Genomic DNA, 19,550 nt, shown 5'->3' on the forward strand with positions numbered 1-19,550 from the left:
TTACTAGTGATCCAAGCCATGGACAATGCAAGAAAGAGGTATGGGCTGCACTTGAAAAACAAGCTATCAAACACATTTGGAGAGGATTTGAATTGCTATTTTTGTGTGTTGGCTTACAGCCAACACACAACAAGGAGAGGGAATCCTTTTTGTCCGTGCTTATATCTGTCCTGCTGTCATGTTGTTGACCTGCAATTCCATTGCTGCTACCACAAGAGGCAGTAGTCCCAGAACATCAAAACCAAAAGACTCCACAGATTGTTGACCTGCAATTCCATTGCTGCTACCACAAGAGGCAGTAGTCCCAGAACATCAAAACCAAAAGACTCCACAGATTTCCTAGGTCAGCGGTGGCCGAGTGGATAGTGCGCTGCCTATCACTGCGAAGGATGTGAGTTCGATCCTTGGTGTGGACATACCAAGGTACCATGGCCGTGTCCGAAATGCATACTACCTGCTACTTGCTATATAGTAGGCACTATATAGTAGGCATACTACATACTATATAGTACCTACTGTTCCACAAAACGCATGTAGTATGCGAGAAAATACAGCATGCTACTCAAGTCATCCAGCGGAAGTGACGGGATACGATACTGTTTACTCCCGCGAAGCTGTGGTACAATTATCCGGTGTTTTCTGTGATCATTTTGTGTATTATCCACAAAAATGTAGCCTTTTCCTGGCATGGGATGTGCGGCTGCTGCTGCCGCCAGGAGAAGTCGTGTTAACGCTGCAAGGAGAAGAGCCGTCATGAGATCTTCTCGACATGCTTGTAGTTGAGGTAAATATTGAACGTTAGCTTGCTAGCTACGCTAGTTAGCTAGGTTAGTTGATAGCCCCGCATGTGCTGGCTTGGGGCTAGCTATACTGTTACATTTGTACCAGGGATGTTATATTAAATAGATTCTGAGAGGCAGGTAAGCAAAACAATAAAACTCAACTCATTTTAAAGAGGTGGGTAAACTGAGTTTACCTGGGTTTACTCATCACTAGACGCCTGCTTTGTAATGTTACATTTTAGCTCTACAGATAATGACATCTATCTATTATCATATTGTAAAGACAAGTATATGCCATACGCACAAATGAGTTAAAGTTTGCCCTAATAATATTCCCCCTGTAGGCTCACATGGAAGACAGAGGTCCTCACCAAGTCAACCTCCACGTCCCTGCTGAGGACCTATTTTGACGGCGCGGACACAAGGAGGGACTTCAGATTGTCAAAATCGACACAGAGGAACCTTGGTGATGGTCAGGAGGATGGGGCAAGACCATGGAGGTGCTAATAATAGCAATAACAATAATAATAATTCATTGCATTTAGCTTTTCTCAGTACTCACCCTTTACAATGGTCTTGTCATTCACAGACAGGTGCTAGTCTTTGGAGGTAACATTACATCAGTCATTTAGCAGACACTTTTGTCCAGCATTACCATAGTCATTTATTTAGCAGACACTTTTGTGTGTCTTACACACAAAAGCCGACTTACAGTAGGCCTAATTGCATTTAACCATTTAAAGGTTGAAGACCTTGATGGTGGCCATGGTCCTGCTGCTGCAGATCATCCCAACCCTGGAGATGGCCTCAGAAAGTGTCTCGCAGCGGCAGCATCAGCACCACCACAAGCTGCCTGGATCGCAGCTCTTGGAAAGCACGACTACCCCCATCCTGCCATAAGTAGTCAGTCTATCAGTTCATGTGTGCTTTGCCTTGTTCCTTATAGACAGCCTTGAAGCTTTAAACACCGATCAGTTGGTTATAGGCAGCCTTGAGGCATTTGTTTAAATGTATTTGTATTTAAATGTATGTGTAACACTGTACATAGTAATCAGTTTAAGTATTTTGGGGGGAGACAACAGATCAGCGTTCTCCTGTCAGTACCTTTTGCAAGGAAAGCTAATGATCTAACCAAATATAAACAAGTCAAAAGTATATTTGAAGACCATTGTGTAATAAAAATATCCAAGAAATGTTTATGGTTGTGTTTCTTCCATTATACATGTAAAGGTTACTTCTTGATGTATTAACATTTCAACAAAGTGTAATATCTACACATCAGACACATTGTCTTGATATGTCTACAGGTCATGTACAGTAACTTGGAAGGTCTTGACACAACACGCAGAGCGCTTTGGACATGTAACTCCCTTATCAAGTAGTCGTTAGTCAGACACATTAAACAGTGATGCTTTCATAACCGTCTCTGAATAATTCCAATGAAGCATTGTGAACCAACATGTGTGTTCCGTCTTTTATGCCTAATTGCAAACTACAATGTCCATTAGGAATGTTCTTTTACTCTAATGACTGGTTTTAGGTATAGTGACATTTGTTCTTTGACTGGGAATACATTACAAGGAATGACACACAAACACCAATTTAATTCAAGAAAATACATTTAATAAAAAATAACAAAAACAATAATGGAACAAGATAAAACAGTTTTTTTTGACTGAGGCTTCTAGAAGAAACATCAGCCGGTCCTCCCTCTCCTTAAACAACCCCCTTTCCTCCCTCCACTCAGCCTTCATCTCTGCCTTCTCTCTCCCCCATTCAACATCAGCCGGTCCTCCCTCTGGAGGACGGCCAACTCTTCCCTGTTTACGGGGAAGAGAAACACCACGCTGAAAGGCTTGGAGTAAGTTAACTAACGTATGCATTGTTGTTCAGAAGCAATCCAGCGGTCTGTTTACTTTGGATATTGATTTATGTAGGACCTACATCTTAGAAGCTGGGCTGCAGGGGACGACGGAGACAGCCTGGATAAAGCACACAGAGAACCTTGTAGCCATGTACAAGGTGATTTTGATCTACAGGCTACATGATAGCAAATATATTGATAGGGACTCACAGTTTGTATGACACTAGAAAACTGTTATCTAACCTCATAGGACCTAAAGAGCCCCAGAACTGGGGTCAGCACAGAGGGAGGGGAGGCCACAGCCGCTTCGTGGAAGTGGTACGGGGTCTTGGAAGAGGCGATGGGGGCCACCCATGCGGTTACACCGTAAACAGGGAGGAGTTGGCCGTCCTCCAGAGGATCATCGTCCCTGGTGTGGTCATTGGTCCCTGTAATACATCCAGAAGTATTATGGGACAATGAATACTAATATATTAATATATGATATATTAACAATTGAACTCGTTTAAATCATGGAATGAACAGACAATTGTTTAAACAACTTCAAGTAACGTTAGGCTCGGTGGCTTAGGTTAGCCATTTAACAACTCATCACAAGTTCGACATTTCTTATACATTTCTTAAGCAATCATGGTCATATTACATGGAAATGTTACTCTGTCTTGATTCTAGCTATAATAACATTTAAGCTATGACATTAATACGTTTTGAGCAAGAGCCATCTGAACACCTGTAACGTTAGTAGCCTATTAACGTTAGCTGGGCTAGCTAGCTAACGTAACGTCCACCACAGAGATCAATGCAAGCAGCTAGCCATCATGACGTTCTTTTTCGAAATGTCATTTCTACCCCACCTATATACACAAAACTGCATTTGTAGCTCTGTGTCGTTATAACTAAGATATCTGTCAGAAAAAATATTTTTTTCATCGACAAATTAAGTCAATACTTACATTTGAAAACTCCTGCTGCGGTCCCGGTGACCTCTACGTTCGCCATCTTTTTTTATTTTTCTCACTGCCCAGTGACGTATCACGTCTCGACTTCCGGAACAGTATGCTCTGGACTATGCTACATTTTCGGCCATTTTTTCGCCTGCTATATAGTACCTACTATATAGTAGGCGAAATACAGTATGCACAGTTTTGATGTAGCATGCTGCATCTCGCCTACTATATAGCAAGTAGTATGCATTTCGGACACGGCCCATGACATATTTTGTCAATGGATGTTGTAGAAGGTTGTGAGTTCGATCCTTGGTGTGGACATACCAAGGTACCATGACATATTTTGTCACTGGATGTAGTAGAAGTTATGTAACGAGCGTGGGTCATATTTGTTCATTATAGACCCTTTTACAGCCTAGTCAGCACAAGTAGCCTATGCGCACATTCTTGAAACCGTAGCAGAGGAAGACAGACGAAATCGCCATTATTAAGCGTACACAGCAAAAACTGGAGTGTTGAAATTCCAGGGTTGAATATTTCAGAGTTGATTTAAACTCCCAGAGTGTTATTTCAACACATTCTGATTTAAATGGTGTTTATTGTTGGAGTTATTTGACAGAGTTGATCACATCAGTGTGATTTCAACTCACAGAGTGTTACTTTAACACTTTCTGATTTAAATGTCTTTTAGTGTGGGAGTTATTTGACAGAGTTGATCACATCAGTGTGATTTCAACTCACAGAGTGTTACTTTAACACTTTCTGATTTAAATGTATTTTAGTGTTGGAGTTATTTGACAGAGTTGATCATATCAGTGTGATTTCAACTCCATGGAGATGTAATTGAGTGGTTATGAGTTGACCTCGACTCCCAGGGTGTTATTCTGATTGGACAGAGTTGATCACGTGGTGTACCCAACTGTTCAACAGCGCGCGCCTTTCTTTCACTTCAGTTCGTGCTTGAGCCATTTTCATCTTCCATGCATGGTGCAACCGCTAACGTCGTGGAAGTGCAATTACCGGTGAGTTAACTTATTAAAACAATTATAATTTGTTGCTTTGTGTAGGTTACAATACAATGAAACATCTATGGGGTGCTATACTTTACAACGTTGTTAATTGGCCCAGGTCATCGACCAGAATTAATTAACTTAGCTGAGCGAGCTAGCTAGCTAACTAGCTAACGTTAGCTAGGTAATGTTAGCAAATGTCTCTAGTCCAATTTAATGGATTTAGCAATTTGCATGGAAAACACAGCTTGTTTCTTTTTCCATATAAAACTGTTCCAGGCTGGAGAAACAGACTGAAAATCCGTTTGTAATCATAGTAACAGTCTAGATTAGCTAGCTACACTCCGACCTTGTGTCTGGGTCTAGATAACTTGGCTAGCATTCATTTTAATTTGTCGAACTTTCTTGCATTTCTGAGGAAAATGCTGGTCCAGGTGAAGTGCGGCCAATGTCAGAAGTATGTGAAGTTGGATGTTGAAGATGGACGGTTTGACTTCAAGCAATTCAATGAAAATGGTAATGTTAGCTAACTTTAAACATTGTTTAGGCTAGCTGTTTCAGGTTTAAATATTTCAGAGTTGATTTCAACTCCCAGAGTGTTATTTCAACACATTCTGATTTAAATGTTGTTTAGCGTTGGAGTTCTTTGACAAGAGTTGATCACATCAGTGTGATTTCAACTCCCAGTGTTATTTTAACACTTTCTGATTTAAATGGCTTTTAGTGTTGGAGTTATTTGACAAGAGTGTATCATGTGATGACTCCTGGCTCCCTGTTGGGGGTTGGCTTGGTGTGTTCTATGTCCTACTGGTGGTGATTGGAGAGGTTGTGCACCTGTGATTGCAACCAGCTGCACCTGTGGCAGGGGTGCCATAACTGTTAAAAGACCATAACTCCCAGCCCTCGCTCTCTTCCCCCTCCAGAGCATTTTGATTGTTTGTTTGATTTCACACCATATAACACCCACACCCACCATACTGTTTTCACTACATCCATGCACTGCTAAACGCTACTGATTCTCATTAACATGCCATCTTGAGTATTTGTAATTTAGCTTAGTATAGGTTAAATAAATATTCTTAACTTGCCTTGGTTGTGCGACTCCCCACTTTGTTACGGCCCAGCTTGTTACAGGACCGCAACAAATGGGGAGTCGCACAACCAAGGCACGTAGGGAGTGGAAATCTGCGGGGAGTGAGAATTCGGCACAACACGTAGAGAAAAAAGGGAACGGCTGTTGTGAGTGACGCCTCTGGTCTCTTAACAGCTATGGCACGTCCTCCACAGGTGCGCAACCTCTCCAATCACCACCTGTAGGACACAGAACACACCAAGCCAACCTCCAGCAGGGAGCCGGGAGTAGTCAAAATCACATCAGTGTGAGCAGATTGTGAGGGACAATTCTCTTGGTCTGTTTAATAATTATATAATGGTGGATGTATTTAAGGTGAACAGTCATTTGCTGTGAGACAAGAAACAGTGTTGACCTTAAAAGCATCTTCAGTTTAATCTCACTCTAGTCCCATCTTTTCCAGTTATCGAGAGATTTTGCCTGCCACCTGATGCAAACGTTACATACAAGGATGCATCAGGGACAGAAGTTGATGATGAGATATTCAGTGACCTCGTTGGTCAAGGCAATGTGGTATTGACAGTTTTCTCAGATGAAGGTGAGGTTTAAAGGCAGATATAATGATGGATGAATGAAGTGATGTCCGCACACCAGATTTGGGTTCCCAACGTGAATTTATGTGGCTGTCTGACATATTGCCCGAATGTTACCCTTTTGACTCGGCGTCAGTATATTCACTTTGAGAGCTCAGATCTGGTGAGCGACATCACTTTATTACTGAAATTGTCTTCTGTCCAGAACTCTGCCACAGTGTCTGGATGTGCGTGCCTCTATGCTTTTTTAGGTATATTCAAGCACTCTACAAACTACTGAATCAAATTATTAAGCTAAGATTTTTTCTGTTTTAGAATTTTCTGGTCCAAGCACCCCTGCTTCTGAGATGTCTGAGATGTCTGACTCAAGCTTCAGCTCAAATGCATCAACTGCAATCCTTGAAATCGAAGAGGTCCCTAGCAAGAGACAAAGGATTGAGGATACACCTGGAGCAATGCCTGCTAAACGGGTATAAAGATTTGATTCTAATGGGTTCCTTTACATTTTTTCATTCTTAGCCCATAGAAAAGTTAACCATGTTTTGTTTTTGCTTTTCATTAGATGGTTGAAGCAGTGCTAAGAGGCAAGTCTGGTGGTGAAGAAGTACTACAGGAGTACCAAAGAACAGAAACCTTAAAAGATGGCACAAGACGCCGAATGGTTAACATCCTGGTGGCTCATATGACTGATACTCATGGGTATGTGTGTTTCTTCATGTTCTTGTTTGCACCAAAACCCAATACTAGAAGGTTCAGTGAAATTTGACTCTGTAGCGGTACATACTAGGAATGTGGGAAATGGGGCTAGATGTCCAAAATAGCAAACTAACCCTTTAAATTTGATTTAATATCTCCTCTCAGTTGCCTCCCCACCAAAGCAACCAGAGAACATTATGCTCTTGGTATAGTGACACTGTTCCCTTCCCTCAAGGATCCATATTCAAAGAAAGGATATGTAAGTCATTATTGTTTGCATGACACTACTTGCATGATGTGACATGAAGCTGTGTGCATCACACTGGCGTTTGAATTATCTGACTTCTTATGAGCGAAGTTTAACAATGTATTAATTTATTTACATTTCAGGAACACTTCTATGATGCTGCAAGCCACACAGGATTCCTTTCTTGGCGTCTGAAAACCGTCAGCAGAAGGCAGAATCGTCAATCATCTGCACTGCCAAGCAGCTCTACTGACCTTCCTTCAGGAGGTATAAGAAGAAGAAAATCCATACACAATAGCTCCTTTCTCAATGTAATCTAGTGACATTTCAAGCCACTGCTCTTCGAACAATGTTTTTTTTTAATCCAGCACCTGCCTGTGCTAAACTTTTTACTCTTTCTTTATCCAGGAGGCCCAACTTCCCAGAGGGCTGGGAAGAGCAACTTGGAAGAGCAACTTGATGGAGATGCTTGCAAAGAGGCCATGTCTTTACTCAACCATACCGCTGACAACTCCCTGATTTTCCAGAAGATGAGAGAGACCTTTCAGCACCGCCAGAAGCTTGTTAAAGACCCAGGCAAAGGTGTTGATGTCCTCTCCCTTTTCCCAAGATTCCTGGATACAAAAGGGCTGGTACGTTTGAAATGCGATCTTTAGAATACTGCTACATTTGAAAGTAGTTCCTATTATTTATAGCGTTTTTCATGATACGGAAAATGCTTAAAATAAAGTGAGGGGGGTACAGAGGGTGAGGGGGAAGGGAGCCAACCTCATCACAAACCGAAACTACTACACAGCAATTTAATGTCATCTTTCTTAAAGGTGGAGCAAGACTTCACTCTCCTGTTTGGAGATGAGACCGCCTCCCAGCTGTTTCAGAAATGGGATGTGCTCTTCAAGCCATGCATCATCAAAGAGGCGTCACAGCTCACTTCCACACCAGAGTTGCAGCGCTTGGTGCAGTCAGCAGAAAGTCCCCCAGGAAGTGACCTTGATGATGCAACAAGTAAGTTGTATTTATTTAGCTTGTTGTTAACCATCGAACAGAACCAAAAACATCACCTGCCCCCAGATTTAATACCTCTGTTCTATCTATTCTTGTGACTCTTGTCCTCAGCTTACGACCCAGAAATGGCCTCCCTGTTGTTGCTGTTGCATCTCCTTCCACCACCACCAGGGGGACCGAAGTCTCCAAAAGTCTCTGCCTCTGATGCATTTGAGAGACTTTTATTCTTTCACAAGGTAATATTTATTATTTGGGATGACTGTTTAAATAATCACTTCTAATCTTTGCAAATCCAGAATGACGAGTGGATTGGTTAAACTCACTCCGCTTTGCCAAGGGAGCCAGCTCTCTTGGCACAGTTGGTAGAGTAGCTTGACCATTGACATGTCCGTGTCTGCATGCGTGTCTGACTCTGCCCCTGGGCAAGGCCTTTACAAGGGTTACAGCTGCACATTATTCTTGTCTAATGTTCATTTTCCTTATGTCAACCCTAGTCATGCTGCAGTTTGGACGAGCACCTCCAGAACCAGCCTGGTCGGCAGCCGTACCTCCTTGCGGTTGGGCGTCAGAAGAGCAAGATTGACTGCTTCTACATCGCCATGGATAAGCACCTCATCCCATGCCAGGCAAACCGCTCGCTCGGGGCATTTGATGAACTTTTCAAAGTTCACTTTGTGTTTAACGTGTCTTACGATGCTGCCCTTGTTAGCTTCTACACATTCTTGCAGACAACGGTGTACAACATAGATGTGGGAAAAATGAAGGAGACACCCAGAGTCAGGGAGCTGAGAGCCAGATTCCTTAACCAATATGTGCTTGCATCCTTTGACTAGACAATGCTGATTTGTTTCCTGTGTCAGAATGTGTATCCCAGCAGTCAGCAGTTGATTTCACATTTAAGAGTCCAACATGGTTACTATCCTGGACCAAAGTTCAAATTATTTTGCGCTCAGCAAGGCTGTAGGCATCAGTTTCTAACATATGCAGGTTTTCGGAAGCACCTTAATGGAGTTCATAGCAATGTACAGCAAATGTCTCAAACTTTATCTGTTGCGGGTTCCAGTGAGCCAGCTGGAATGTCATCTCAGGCAGATGTTCTGATGGACGAAATAAATCCCCCAAGTCAGTGTAGCTCTTCCAGTCTTGATTCAGACTCAGGAATTAGTAAGGATCCAACCAAAGACATGTGTGCATCAATCGTGGCCAAATTACAGGGGAGTGGGATTTCCAACAGTTTGGTATCCTCCATTGTAGGGGATTTGGAGGAACTAACAAGCGAGCTTCGCTCACAAGCAAAGCAGACAGTTATATCCATTTTGCCTGCAACTGACCTCAATATACCTGCAATAAATGCATCTTTAGGCAAATTTGAAAACCCATTCACAGATTTGAATACAGAATGGAAACGAAATAAATATTTCAGCCAAAAGTGGTCAGTTGTAGAGCCAGTAGAAATAACTCTGGGAGTGAGATATGACAGCAGACATAATAAGAAAACTGGTACTTATGATCAGCTGCCTGTGAAGGACACTTTCATATATGTGCCAATAAAAGAAACACTAGAGTTTATGTGCAAAAATCCAGACATTTGTGTTTTACTCAAGAGAGAGTGTAGATCGGAGCCTGACACTTACACCGACTTCTGTGATGGCAGTTATTTTAAAACCCACCCATTGTTTACAGCTAAAAGAGACACATTACAAATTCAGTTATACTATGATGATTTTGAAACGGCAAATCCCCTTGGCTCGAAACGTGGAATTCACAAAATAGGCGCTCTGTATTTTATTTTAAGAAATTTCCCCCCAAAATTTAATTCGGTTTTGATGAACATTCATTTGGTATCACTTTTTCATGTACAAGATCTCCAGAAGTATGGCTTTGATGTTATATTGGAACCATTGATAAATGACATTAAAAGTCTAGAGAGCCATGGTATACGTCTTCCATTTTCTGATGAGCAAGTATACGGTACAATCGCTCAGATCACAGGAGATAATCTAGGGATGCACAGTATTCTTGGTTTTAATGAGTCATTCAGTGGCCATTATTTTTGTCGCCTTTGTTTACTTGAGAAGAGTGATACTCAAACAGTATACAGTGAGGATGATCCTAAAGTGATCCTTCGTGGAAAAGATGTGTTTGAAATGCATTGCCAGTCTCTCCAGGAAAACCCCCAACTGAAGTCAGTCTATGGTTTGAAAAGATACTCTACACTTAATTCATTGACATATTTCCATGTGAGTAGTAACTATTCATTTGATATAATGCATGATCTTCTTGAGGGCGTGGCTCAGTACGAGATTAAGTTGCTTTTTGGATATCTCACAGAACACTTTCTATCAGAACAGGACTTGCTTTCTAGGATTTATTCTTTTGATTATGGATTTTTGGAACGAAAAAACCGCCCGACAAAGATTATCTTGGAGAGTGCTGGCAATGGCATTGGTTTGAATTCTATTCAGACACTGTGTCTAGTGAAAAACATTCCATTGTTGTTTGGTGACATTATTCCTGCAGGAAACAAACACTGGACTTTGCTACTGTTGTTACTTCAGATAATGAACATTGTTTTCTCACCTTCTCTCACTAGTGGTATGACAACATATTTAAAGCATTTGATTGCAGAGCACCACACACTGTTCAAGTACCTGTATCCACACAGAAGCTTAATACCCAAGCATCACTTTATGATTCATTACCCGTCGTCTATTAAAGATTGGCCCGTTGTTACATATGTGGTGCATGAGGTTTGAGGCCAAACATAAGGTATTTAAAGATTACTTCAAAAATTTCAAAAACATAACCAAATCTCTGGCGAAAAAGCATCAGATGGCCATTGCCTATCACTGGGAAACGTTCAACCTCAAACAGAAAGAGTATGGGCCAATTAAACCCTTTTCCCTCAGAGGTGAAAATGTTGTCGTCAATGGAAATTTTGAGATGATGTCCTCAAAAGAGCTTTTCTCTTCTACTTGGGTTAAAGTTGATGGTGTTGAGTATAAAGCTGGACTTGTAATTTGCAGTGCAATGGAGAAAGACATGCCTGTCTTTGGTCAAATAAGTGAAATACTTTTAGTTGAAGAGCATGTTTATTTTTTTATGAACAAGTTATTCACAGAGAACTTTGACGAGCATCATCATGCATTCAGAGTATCACGAAGTGAGGAAAATTGTATAGTTGCATTGCTGAACTCAAATTTTATACACCGTTTGATGTTCAGAGCTCATACAGTGTGTCCGATGTGAGTTTGTATGTTATACCATCATTTACAATGTTTTGAGTGAATGAGTGAAAGACTCTTGACTGACTGCATTTTGAGAAGCCTGAATAAATTCAGTTAAACTCAGAGCAGTGTTGTGTCTAATCCTTTAACTCTGGTAAAGAGTAAATCATAACTCAGAGCAGTGTTATGTGTCTAATCCTGCAGTGTTATTTTAACTCTGGTAAAGAGTAAATCATAACTCAGAGCAGTGTTATGTGTCTAATCCTGCAGTGTTATTTTAACTCTGGTAAAGAGTAAATCATAACTCAGAGCAGTGTTATGTGTCTAATCCTGTAGTGTTATTTTAACTCTGGTAAAGAGTAAATCATAACTCAGAGCAGTGTTATGTGTCTAATCCTGTAGTGTTATTTTAACTCTGGTAAAGAGTAAATCATAACTCAGAGCAGTGTTATGTGTCTACTCCTGTAGTGTTATTTTAACTCTGGTAAAGAGTAAATCATAACTCAGAGCAGTGTTATGTGTCTACTCCTGTAGTGTTATTTTAACTCTTACCCTGTAGTGTTATTTTAACTCTGGTAAAGAGTCAAACCTTTAACTCAGAGACACTGGCACTTTAACTCTGGTAAAGGGTGAAAGAAGGAACTCTTGACATGGTGTTAAATGTTTAACTATTTTGAAAGTGTTGATTTGACTCAGGTGAGTGTGGAGCTATATAAACCCTGAAAAAGTGTTGAAATTGACTCTGTAAGAGTTAATTCAACACTGGACTTTTTGCTGTGTACGGACTGGACTGAGGAAATCATCAGAAATGCCTGCGTTTGCGGTGCCCATTTTATATCAGGTAAGTTATTTTGACTATCTGGTTTCACTGGAATGTCTGGTTGAAATGTAGCCCTTCTCAGTCCCGGTGTCAACAGTCCTTTGCTGGTGCATTCACTTTTCCTTCAAAATAAATCGGTGTCGGCCTAGTTAGGAGAGACGCTCATATTTAGCCTACAAGTGTCAGATAAACATAACTTACCTAAGCAAAAGGGTCTTTTTTAACAAATGCTGGGTTGAAGCTTCAAAGCTGTGCCACCACCACAGAAGAAGACTACCTCGGAAAAATTATTTCACTCGGACAGAACGCGTCTAAATAAGTTATTTATTGGTAGCGCCGAGGCTTCAAAACCCAGCATTTGTTAAAATAGACCATTTTGCTGAGGTAAGTGAAGTTTCATGTTTATCTGACACTTGGAAATATGAGCGCCTCTCCCAACTAGGCCAGACTGTTGTCTGGCATGAGTGAGCGGAATGCGACAACGGGACTGAGAAGGGCTAGTTGAAATGTAGAGTAATATCTGAAATAAACAGTAACCCATAACCTGGCTGCACGCTAAGCTAAAGCTAAGTTCAGGAAATAAAGCTCAATGATAGCTAGCTAACGTTAGCTAGTGCTAGCTAACACACTAGCTAGTGTTAGCTACCTAACTCAAGGCCCGAGGAGTTGGAGATACTGTGCACGTTCTCTCAGTGATTTGGCTAAGGTTAGCTACTACAAGCTAGCTAGTCCTTATCACCAACACTTGCCTCACAACGTACGTAGCAAAACTATTCACACAGCAAGCAACGTCAGCTGACTGGGACTGTCTCGTGAGTAGAATAACCAGTGTTGTAAAATACATTTAAGAACTGGTCAGTTGATATGTTGCACAGCAATTGAGCAGGACAATATCATTAAGGCTAGGTTAGGTAGCTAGCAAAGTCAACTTGCCCAGCTGGTATGGTTATAGGCTCATTCCTATGGGATAGCTTAGTAGTTTGTGATTTAGCAATGGGTTGACTTATCACTAGATCAATATTTTCTGTTGGGGATACAGGGCTGTACATTGCGACATATATGTCGCATGTGCTATGAAAAAAAATGTCTGTGCGATTAATTTATTTGCCCTGTAGCACGCGTGCGACAGACAGCGAGCCGCTTGTATGTAACGTTAGCGGGTTTTTCCGTGTTGAAGCCAGGAGGACGAGTGAGGTGAAATGAAGTGAGAGCAGTCAGGTAGACTAGCCTATAGCTTCCCCCGGACCAGTAAACTCTGTTCGGGCAAGTGCCTCATGCAGTTGTCTGATTGGACAAGTAAAAAATAGCCTATAGTTGAAGTGTGATAAATATGTAACGTTATCTAAAAAATACAGTCTAGAAACACGACGTGGAGCTACACCCAGTAGCCTAGCCAATGTTTGAGCCGAAGTGGAGCCTCCATCTACGTAGTTTGTGCGCTGCTGTCTGTCAGTCAGCAAGCATAATTTGTCAAGGAGACTGCCCACACCATAAGCGCAAGTACCTACAACATGCGAATCAGAGGCGCTGCCCTGACTGACTGATTGAGCGACCGTCTTTTTGGCTGGCTGAAACTAAAGTTTAACGACGCTAGCTTGTGTTAATGTTCCTCCAGCCACCTAAAAGGGCCAGTTAAAGCAACAGCAAATGCAACGAAATATCAGTTAAGCGTAGCCTAATCTAGCATATTATTTATGCAAGCTATGTAAAAAAGGCAGTGATTTTGGTAGGAGAAGACAGGACCAGCACAGAGTGGAGGGACAAGTGAGAGGAGAGGATAGAGGTTGTTGAGAGGAGAGCAGGAGAAGAGAGAGGAGAAGGAAGGGGACAGGGCAGGATGAGAGATTAGAAAGAGTGATGATTTAGAAGGAATGAGTATGCAGTTAAGCATCAATGGGCATCAAACATAACTTTTGTTTAATTAAATAAAACATTCCATCTATTATTCTCACCCCATAACTCAAAATTAAAGAAAGCATATTTCATGTAGGCTAAACATGCTGTTTCAGTATACTTTTCAATTATAGATGTCTCACGATTTTGTTATTTTCATTCTTTAAAAGTCACCAGAATACCGGAAACTAGGTCTCTGAAACTTTTTTGGGGAAGGACGCCCAGACCCCCGCTTTGGTATATAAATCCTCCTTATTTTAGCTGTCTTAAGCTTGGCACCACCACACCAATACATCAATTCCACAGGAAACACAGGTTCCTTGTTCAGATCATAGAGAAAAACCCAAACAAACGAGCAAAGGAAAAATATGTTGAAATTATTAATGAAAAAGAAGATAACCAAAAAGCCGGGAAAACCAAAAGATGCTTGTCTGAAAACATTTGTTATTATTTCATATTGTATACGTACAGTAACATCCCTTCCCAGGTGGTTTTAAGTGATGAACTGCATAACTTCAGTAGAGGTGATAATGGACATTTTATACCTGTGCTACAACTTTCTGGCTCAGTGCTACAGAACCATCAACCCCTGTAGCACCAGTGCTATGTGCTTAAAAAGTTTATGTACAGCCCTGGGATAGGACTACAACACCACCTGTGCTGTAGCACCAGGAATCTGCTCTGACAACTGTTTTTATTCACCACCATATCATGTTATTATGCAGCTGTATGTCTATGCGACAAAAAACAGGCTTCATATAAATGTTATTTTTGGCTGGGGGAAAAAAGGTTTGGCGGGTACAATTTTTCATCTACCAGACATTTGGCTGGTGAGCTAAAAAGTTAATGTTGACCCTTGCATGTATGTAATTATGTCTTAAGTTTAAAGTGAAGGGATTAAGAGAGGATGTTTTTCTCCAGTAGGTATTAAGCAAATCGTAACCCATAACCTACAATTATGATGGGATCTGCAAGTTAGGAATTTCTTGTAATATGGCTTCTGATCAGTATTTCTGTTCATTAATTGAGCTTTTTTCTGTTTAGGTACCATAAAAGCAAGTGAACTACCTGATCGACAAAGGGATGGCGTCAAGAGCAGCAATGCAGTCATCAACTACGTTACTTCAACAACTATTAAGTTGGAGAAACACATGTGGACCTTCTTTGTGACAACTGCAGTGGACAAAACAAGAACAACTATGTGCTGTGGTACTGTGCTTGGCAGACCATGCACAAGCTTCACCTGAAGCTGGACCTACACTTCCTGATTGCAGGCCACACCAAGTTTGCCCCTGACTGTTGCTTTGGCTTGATCAAGCAGCACTATAGGAAGACAAGGGTGGAGACTTTTACTGACATTGCTGGGGTGGTGAGAGACAGCACTCCTCTGAAGAAAGTCAACATCCCAGGTGCAAGCCCCACACGGACAGGACATGGCCAGACAGCAGTATCAGATCATGGATGGCTGTGACTGTGTCCATGATACAGGCAGTGCAATTACATAATATGTCAAGTATACTGTACATTAGTGCAGAGTAAGTTCTCTATTGTATAGACGAGGTGTTCAATTGCTCAAGTGTTGTCAGGTGTTGGTTCGAGTGTACAGTGGTGCAGAGTCAGTTGTTTATAGTACTCTGGTTGTACTATACATAGGCCATCACTCTAATTATAACAATGGCACACGCCACCCCCTGGACCAACAAGTGAACACGTGACACCTTGTCTATACAATAGACAACTGACTATGCATCACTGTACACTCCAACACTCGAACCAACACCTGACAACACTTGAGCAATTGAACACCTCTATACAATAGACAACTGACTCTGTACTACTGTATACATGTACATTACATGCCTCTCTTCTTTACAAAGATGGTCACAACCACAACATGTCCTGAGAGCACATGCAAAATAGCAACTTATGGCTAGTTTTAATGTGCATGTCTGTATGTTTAATAAAGCATTTAGGAAAACTTTAAATCAAGACTTGCGTATTACTATTCTGTTGAGTACTGTTTACAATTGTTCATTCATGATATTATTACAATTGACCCTTCAAGTCTGCCTACACTTAAGTTACTTAGCTAAGAACCATTTTAATTACAATTTACTTCTAAGGGCAAATACTTCACTTTCATATCTTCATATCAATATAATATCAAGATCCTAGTAGATGTCCAAATAACCCAGTGTCCTGGGTCTACTTATTCACCACCTAAAGGGAAGTGCAAAACAGCAAGTCATGACCTTTATCAAGAAACAAAAGTTGAACCCATTGCAGCAAAATAGCTAACATTACTGGAATCATCAGTGTAACTGCTTTAGCCACTGACTGCTACCATTAATGTTATGGAAGCTGCTAGTTGTTGTGAGCCCATAAGCTTACTGCCTATCCCGCTCTCATTGTGCTGGATTAGCATTGGAAGCATTGGAAGTGATGTGTCCAGGTGACAAGACCATCTTTATTTATCAGACATTACCGTCCTACCAGTCCCGCACAGAAACAAGCCAGCCAACACGCATAAGCCAGGCTTGACCTGGCCTGGTTATTCAACATTTTTAGCATTTTGCCACTGGTGATTTTCCTTTGGCTCTGGCTAAAATCTCTTTGGGGGGAGGCAAAAATTCCTCTATGCAGGAAAAACCCTGTTAGTAGGGGGTAACTGGACACTAGGTCAGGGTCAATTGGCTACCAAATTGGATGAAAACAGGATAAAACCCTACCAAAAAGGAAGCTGTTACAGGCTACAAAAATGTTAAAAATTTCCTAAATTCCCGAGCTTAATTTCCCATGGTAAATTTCCGTAAAGTTTCCACCCCTTTGCAACCCTAGTCTCAGTACAAATTAACTCCTTTCTCAAAGAAAAAAACATCCTGGAGGAATCAGGCTTTAGGACACACCACAGCTCTGAAACTGCTCTTACTAAAATAATAAGCGACCTCAGACTAAACTGATGCAAATAAGGTCTAAATTCTTGTCCTATTAGACCTAAGTGCAGCGTTTGAAACGATCGACCATGACCATTTTTTTCTATCCTAATCAATCGCCTTGATTGCTGGTTGGTCTCTCTGTGTTAAACTGGTTCAGAACATAGATCAAAAGGAAAGAAAATGTCTACATCAGGCTTAGAGATCATGTGTCTGAGAAACATGACACCTGCTTTGGGGTTGCACAAGGGAACTGCCTTGGTCCATTAGTATTCTCACTATACATGCCACTTGGGGATATTAGAGAGCACAATGTATGTTTTCATAGTTATGAGGATGACACAACTGTACATCTCTGCTGAACCAAACAATGCTGCAGATATAAACTCCATTACTACCTGTCTTCTAGCAATAAATACATGGATGAGCAATAACTAAGCTAAATGAGGACAGAACTGAAATCCTATTAATTGGCCCTAAAACAAAAAGAGAAATGCCGTTTCAAAATCTGAGGAAACTGACATCCTGGATTAAACCTGAGGTTACAAGTCTTGGTGTTATCCTAGATTCAGATCTAAGCTTCAAGTTCCATATTAACAAGTTGACAAAAACCAAATTTTTCCACCTTAGAAACAGCTAAAGTACGGCCATTTATAAATCAAATGGATGCAGAAAATTTGATTCACGCTTTTATTTCAAGCCGACTCGATTACTGTAGTGCACTTGTCACTGGCCTCCCCGCAAAAACCACTGACTTGAATTCATTCAAAACCCTGCAGCCCGACTTAACTAAAACTAAGAGGAGAGAGCACATCAGTCCAGTCTTAGCTGCTCTGCATTGGCTTCCAGTAACATTTAAAGTTGATTTAACTCCTCCTTATATACAAAGCCGTTAATGGGCGAGGACCAGGCTACATTAGTAACTCCCTTGTCAACTACGTGCCCTCAAGAACACTGCGATCATCCACTGCTGGTCTACTAGAAGTTCCCAGCAAGTCAGAAGATCGGGAGTGCAGCCTTTGTCAATTATGCCCAAAACTGGAACAAAATACCTATAGATATCATGGAAGCCAACTCGCTGAATAGTTTTGAAAGAAAGCTAAAAATGTATCTCTTCACATAAGCTTTTAACTAGCTCCTTTTGCACTTGCGGGCTACTGCACTTTTCTTTGTTTTTTTTTAATGTAGATCTACAGTACATTTTATTAAATCGTCATTTTTACACTATTTTTTACTTTTTCTTATCTGTCTTTTATTGTGTTTTATCTTCCATCTTATTTTCCTGTTTTATGTGAAGCACTCCGTGCATGCACTCTCTGTTGTAAAGCACTGTGAGCTGCAATTTTTTGTATGAAATGTGCTATACAATAAAGTTTTTTATTATTATTATTATTATATTTAGTTTAACAGACTAGTATTTCCTAAAGACTAGCAGAAGCTGTCTGTTAGCCCTAAGGTCTAATGAACTATTTTTAACAGAGACTAGTGATCTGTCCTGATGTCTTTTTGTGTGAATTCCCACATGGCTAATTTGCATATTATCACAGACATTCGAGTGTGTTTAGCCTATAGGGCTGGCCCCACACTAAAAAGATCTACCGGAAGCACTGAAGTTATTTTACATTTTTATTAAGTTATTAATAGGGTGATATTTATATCAAATAGGCTATATATCATGATTCATTGGGAGAAACCAGGCAATTCTATACAAAGGCAGACATTCAGCATCCCCGTAGACGAATGGAACGATCCTGTGTTCCACATTTTCCCGCAACTGCGACTATTTAACTGCAAGATATGCATTCGAATCAAAGGAATTTCATCAAATCTTCTGGGTCAGCCCTAGAACCCATTCAATTTTGGAGTGGATCCAAATCACGGGGCGGGTCCATGAGCCACCCAAACATGGCTGGCCATTCACCGCCTTTTTTTTTGGATCTGGATTATGCAAAAACTACCAGACTGGTTTTCATGAAACTCTGTGGAGGCGTGTAGCATGGGCCGATTTAGAACCACGGGGTGGTTCCACAAGTTGTTTCTTGGTTTGTTTGTTAGCAGGATTATGTTAAAACTACCAGACTGAAACACAGTGGAGGGGTGTAGCATGGGTCAACTAAAAAAAATAATTCTGGAGCAGATCCAAATCACAGGGCGGATCCACTAGGGCTTACGCTAGGGCGAGTAATTTGAGTATTCCGCTATTCGCTCAGTACGTTAGTATTCAGAACTCAATTCAGTATTCGGAGTATTCGTTTTTTGCCCCAATACTAGTAGCTTGGTTGGGGCTGTCAATTTAAGATGCATTTTCACCTCTCTCTCCTCTGCTCCTGTGCAGTGGCTGCCACACGCGCACGCACGCACACGTCTGTGGGGCAGCAGCGGAGCTGAGACAGAGGCTAAAATGCTTCTTAATTTGACATCCCTAACCCAGCTACTAGCTTGGTATTTAGCAAACATTATT

General features: G+C 41.1%; 2 protein-coding genes across 3 annotated transcripts in view; one reads left to right on the plus strand and one right to left on the minus strand.

Annotated features, from left to right (window-relative positions):
- The window catches only part of mrgbp (MRG/MORF4L binding protein), a 30,843-nt gene that overhangs the window by 7,694 nt on the left and 3,599 nt on the right, over positions 1-19,550 (minus strand). The gene's annotated exons all lie outside the window — the stretch shown is intronic.
- LOC311307412 (uncharacterized protein) lies at positions 4,549-9,633 on the plus strand. 2 transcript variants are annotated; one of them, XM_084436204.1, is made up of 11 exons: positions 4,549-4,615; positions 5,022-5,119; positions 6,139-6,273; positions 6,584-6,738; positions 6,831-6,967; positions 7,130-7,223; positions 7,355-7,478; positions 7,620-7,843; positions 8,033-8,216; positions 8,328-8,452; positions 8,711-9,633. In XM_084436204.1, the coding sequence occupies exons 1-11, from the start codon at positions 4,578-4,580 to the stop codon at positions 9,047-9,049; spliced, it is 1,653 nt and encodes a 550-aa protein (XP_084292330.1). In that variant the 5' UTR covers positions 4,549-4,577; the 3' UTR covers positions 9,050-9,633. The 2 variants fall into 2 exon arrangements, with proteins under 2 accessions (XP_084292330.1, XP_084292331.1); XM_084436205.1 differs by lacking the exon at positions 6,139-6,273.

Source organism: Borostomias antarcticus, assembly GCF_949987555.1.
Source record: "Borostomias antarcticus genome assembly, chromosome: 3".
Taxonomy (NCBI): domain Eukaryota; kingdom Metazoa; phylum Chordata; class Actinopteri; order Stomiiformes; family Stomiidae; genus Borostomias; species Borostomias antarcticus.

Coding starts and splice junctions, on each gene's coding strand:
- LOC311307412 (XM_084436204.1), top strand. CDS start 4,578: ATGGTGCAACCGCTAACGTCGTGGAAGTGCAATTACCG. Junction 6,274..6,583: donor GACAGTTTTCTCAGATGAAG/GTGAGGTTTAAA, acceptor TTTCTGTTTTAG/AATTTTCTGGTCCAAGCACC. Junction 6,739..6,830: donor GAGCAATGCCTGCTAAACGG/GTATAAAGATTT, acceptor GCTTTTCATTAG/ATGGTTGAAGCAGTGCTAAG.